Source organism: Sinocyclocheilus rhinocerous, unplaced genomic scaffold (genome assembly GCF_001515625.1).
Source record: "Sinocyclocheilus rhinocerous isolate Xijiao unplaced genomic scaffold, SAMN03320098_v1.1 scaffold963, whole genome shotgun sequence".
Classification (NCBI taxonomy): Eukaryota; Metazoa; Chordata; class Actinopteri; order Cypriniformes; family Cyprinidae; genus Sinocyclocheilus; species Sinocyclocheilus rhinocerous.
This window is the reverse complement of record NW_015638949.1, coordinates 690,335-694,880: the sequence shown is the minus strand read 5'-3', so window position 1 is coordinate 694,880 and position 4,546 is coordinate 690,335. Positions and strand designations below refer to the sequence as shown.

Sequence of the window (4,546 nt, the reverse complement as noted above, 5' to 3'; positions counted from 1 at the left end):
AAGGTGCTCCTAAATTTTTTAAATTAGGAGGACAAGCGCTCCTAATTACAAGAAAAAACTGCTCTTAAACTGGGTGTGTGACAGGTATGGCTGTGGAATGGGGTTTGGCTGAGGAAAATTTTTCAGTCAAAAGATTTTTTTTTGCTTTAACCCCTGGAAACAGTACTTAGTGAAATGTATCAATAAAACAGCTTGTGAACAATGCCATGTAACGTTATATTTATCTCATGACATTCTGACCATAAACTTAATAGATAGCTAGACAAATAACCCTAGAGAGCAGCATTTTGCCAAATATATGTACTATTTTACATATACATTTTTACTGTACCTATTCATTATTTAATGTTAATAAGTTTGATTTATTAATTGATTAATAAATAAAATGTATTTTTGGATTTGGATTCAGCTTTCGGCCAAGTGCATCCTGAATTTTTGGCCCAGAATCATTTCATTTCAGTGCATCACTAATTTAAACATTTTAATCTTGGTAAAATCATGTTAACTTACTAAACGTTTGCATTAAAATGTTGCCTCATAAAAATATATCCTTCATGTTCAGAATTCCACAGTGAAAGACCTGATTGGCTTTGGGCTTCAGGTTGCCAAAGGAATGGAGTATCTCGCAAATAGAAAATTTGTGCACAGAGACCTTGCTGCACGTAACTGCATGTAAGTAAGAGGCAACCTTAATTTTCTTATTTTATCTGGTAATGTATGTATACACCAAAATGAAACAAACAACATGTACTTTGATTTTTGTTGTCTTATCAAAGTACAATGAGTAAAGACACAAAAATTCTAACAAATGTAATGAAACCACTTTTCCTAGGCTGGATGAGTCGTTTACAGTGAAGGTGGCTGACTTTGGTATGGCACGTGACGTCTATGATAAGGAATACTACAGCATCAAGGACAGCAAAAAAGCAAAGCTGCCAGTCAAATGGATGGCTTTAGAAAGCCTGCAGACACAGAAATTCACCACCAAATCAGATGTGGTCAGTTTAAATGTGGAGAATCTTTTCAAGACATTTCAAAATGAACAGTTTTGAAATCACATGAATATAAGAGTGATCTCAGTGGCGTGATCCTGTCATCTTGGAAGGAGAGTCAGGCTAAAAATAAAGTTTATATGTATCCAATAGAAGAATTTTGATTTCAGCAACTAGGTATGATTCTACATTCTATATATAACATGTATTTTATTCCCTCTAGTGGTCTTTTGGAGTGTTGATGTGGGAGCTGATGACGAGAGGGGCCAGTCCGTATCCTGATGTGGACCCTTATGACATTACAACCTATCTAATGCAAGGCCGTCGACTGCTACAGCCACAATACTGCTTGAATTCCCTGTATGATTTACCTGCCTTTTATTTTTAAAGGGGTCGTATCATGAGGATTCATGTTATCTTTGGCTTTTTGATATGTATGCTATGAAAATATATCATTCAAAGGAGCTTTTTTTATGTAACTGTCCACATTTACATGTCAGCAACACCTATTTTGCATTCAGAAAATCGTAATTCATGGTGAAGCAGTAAAGCAAGATAAATATATTAATAATATTGCTGTTGTTAAAATATTAAATTATATTAAATTATTAAATATTTCTAAACACCAGAAGAACTAATGATAAGAGTAAACTGTGGTAAACAGTCTTGAAAAAGTATATACTTTTTTGATGGAAAACTTTTACTAACATTGTAAGTGGATCATAAAGAGCATAAAAAACTATATTAAATATTAAAATTAAATATAATAATAATAATAAAAATATCACTTTAAAAACGGGGGAACAGCTGTGAAAACCCAACAAATATTTAGATTTACATGTAGCTTCATAATTGGGCATAAAGGGCAAATAGATTAATATATCATTTTGTATTCTTTATTATAGGTGGTCCATCCTGCTGCAGTGCTGGAATCCTGAGCCTGAGAAGAGACCAAGTTTCCCTAGTCTCGTGAAAGTTATTCAAGAAATCCACTCCAGCCTTGAGGGGGAACATTACATCAACCTGCAGATCACGTATGTGAATCTGGACCAGCCCCGGCCCTACCCCCCACTCTTCCCGGCCCCGCCTGCTTCCGAACATTCGGACCAGTCCTCCACTTGACCCTGGTCTTGAATGAAATAAGTTTGAGCTGCATTCATCCTGTGGATTCAGAGGCTCATATGGTCCTGTGAAGTGTGGGAACCAAAAAGCATGCACTGAAGATGATCTGCTGTATTTGGAGAATCCCAACATGTGTAAAACTGAATGTACATTCCTTGTGTGTGTCTGAGATGGTCATGCTGTTGTGAACTTTGCGTGGTGTTAGTTGCATGACCAAATTGGTGTCACATCTTTGGGATTTTAACAATTTTGGGGCAAGTGCACTTTTTAAATGAATTTTATATTTTAAACTTTTTTTTAAATGCATGCAAGAATGCTGTGTTGTGTTTTTATACTTTTTAAAGCACATGGTATTATTTCTTACACTGAATGACAACTGAAAATAATTTGTTATTTCTCATACTACTATAGTATAACACTGTTCTATCCAGGCGCAATGCAGCAAGATTCCAGCGACCAAACTATTTTTATGTCCACACTGCCAGTGAAAATGTCACCCGTTCTTTGTCAGTGTTTGATGTTTAATATACATAGGGAGCAGGATTTTGGTCCAACAGTCTTTCAGTGTGAGCATGTCTACGAGCACATTGCTGCAGAAATATTTACACAATGTAACAATGTAAGAGATAGATCGCTTTTATCACTTGTTGCTTTGTCACGTTGTACATAAATGGTTTCTTTTTTTAGTGTAAATAAAGAGATAAAATGCCAAAGTCTTGAGTAGTTGACATGATATCAAGCATGATTTGTATATGCCAGCAGGTCCACAAGAGAGTACTGCAGGGTATCTGCAGGATTTTTAGGCTCAAATGTAAGACTTTTTAAGACCTGCACAAATAAAATTAATACCATATGAGTGGGGTAGGGCTATGTCTATGGTAATATATTAAACTGTAAAATGACTGTAAAAATCATGATTCACAGTTCAGATACGGGTTTTCACTAAAACAAAAAGTTTTATAAAATAATAAACTTCACATTTCAGCCTTTAAGCCATTTTTAAGAAACTGGATGAGTCAAAAGTATCAATTATTATATGAATCTAAACAATTATTATCAATCAATTATTATATTAATTAAATAACAGTATATAATTAAACATTAAATATTTTACTGCCTTAATTGTTTAGACTTTTATAAAGCATAATTTTCTTGTCGATCCACCAGTTCACATACAACTCTGCAGCCTAAATATATGCAGACTGGCTTATTGAAAATGCAAATTCTTTCTCTGCCAGCAGGAGGCACTTTTGGAACGGCAGAAATATAGCGGTTTCCCCGTTTGGCAGTACACAAAACAGCAGCACCTGACTTTGAGGTCTGATAACCATGCAGCTATCATGTTTATTTAATGAATCAGAGCATTTTGAAGTTTCATCGTCACATTAAGCCATATCGGAATTCTCGTTCCGTCCCCAAATTTAAGACCTCCTGAAATCATAATTAAGACTTTCTTGTACCATTTAAGACATTCTATGGCCTTAAATCTGATAAAACTAAATTTAAGACATTTTAAGGACATGCAGAAACCCTGTACTGGCACTGTTTTCCACTTAAAACGCTAGTTAAATTCATTTTGATATACCAATTGTGCGATCTGTGATTGCACATGACACACGCGACGAACCTGTGCTGCTAAATATGTGGTTTGCTGCTTGTGGCAACTGACAAGGAAGAATAACAAACATTACACGTGACTCGGATGCTCCACATTTTATTAAAATATAAAAGTCGGTTAATTAAGAAATCGCCTTCATTGAACCTTTGTCAAACGTGCCGTTTTGGACGTCGCCATCTTTGATATTTACTTTAGTCACTGTCGCTATGGTTACAGGTGATTTTCTGCTACTTTTATGATGTCATGGACTTGAACAGCAGTATTGTAGTCGCTTTAGATCATGTGTTTGACTAGGACGAACAAAATATATGTCTATTTATGAAGGTAAATAAAAAAAACATTCATAAAGCGAAAATGATCGACTTGTTCATGTTAATTCCAGAAAACTGAAAATAATTATTTTAAACATGTTGTTCTTTGTTTCTTTCCATATTCATGTCACTGCCATGAATGTTAAGAGTGGCAAGAAAGAGCAATAAAAGGTGAGCTAATTTTGAATTTACAAAAAAGCTCAATGTCTAACATAAGAATACATTAAAACGGTATTAACTTGTGTGCAGCATTAAAGGCAGAGTAAGTGATTTCTGGTAGCCAATGTTGATATTTGAAATCACCAAAACAAACACACCCCTACCCCAAAAGGGTCTTGCCCCTATTTTGATAGCTCCGCCCCACATATACGTACGCTGTTCCACCATTAGAACACAAGGCCAAACGAGTTGGAAACAATTGTGGCAAATCAGGTATCTATAACCAATAAAAAATAACCGGAACAAAGAAAAAACTGAAAATGACCAAATTTGGAGAGAACAAG

General features: G+C 35.1%; 1 protein-coding gene across 4 annotated transcripts in view; it reads left to right on the top strand.

The window, feature by feature from the left end:
• Positions 1-2,923, top strand: part of LOC107750246 (macrophage-stimulating protein receptor-like) — a 20,587-nt gene extending 17,664 nt beyond the window's left edge. For all 4 annotated transcript variants that reach the window (XM_016565556.1, XM_016565553.1, XM_016565555.1 and 1 more), the window contains exons 19-21: positions 833-998; positions 1,216-1,352; positions 1,898-2,923. In XM_016565556.1, coding sequence (XP_016421042.1) covers positions 833-998; positions 1,216-1,352; positions 1,898-2,114 — 520 coding nt within the window. In that variant the 3' untranslated portion in view covers positions 2,115-2,923. The remainder of the gene's footprint in view (positions 1-832; positions 999-1,215; positions 1,353-1,897) is intronic.
• The last annotated feature ends 1,623 nt before the right edge of the window (positions 2,924-4,546 follow it).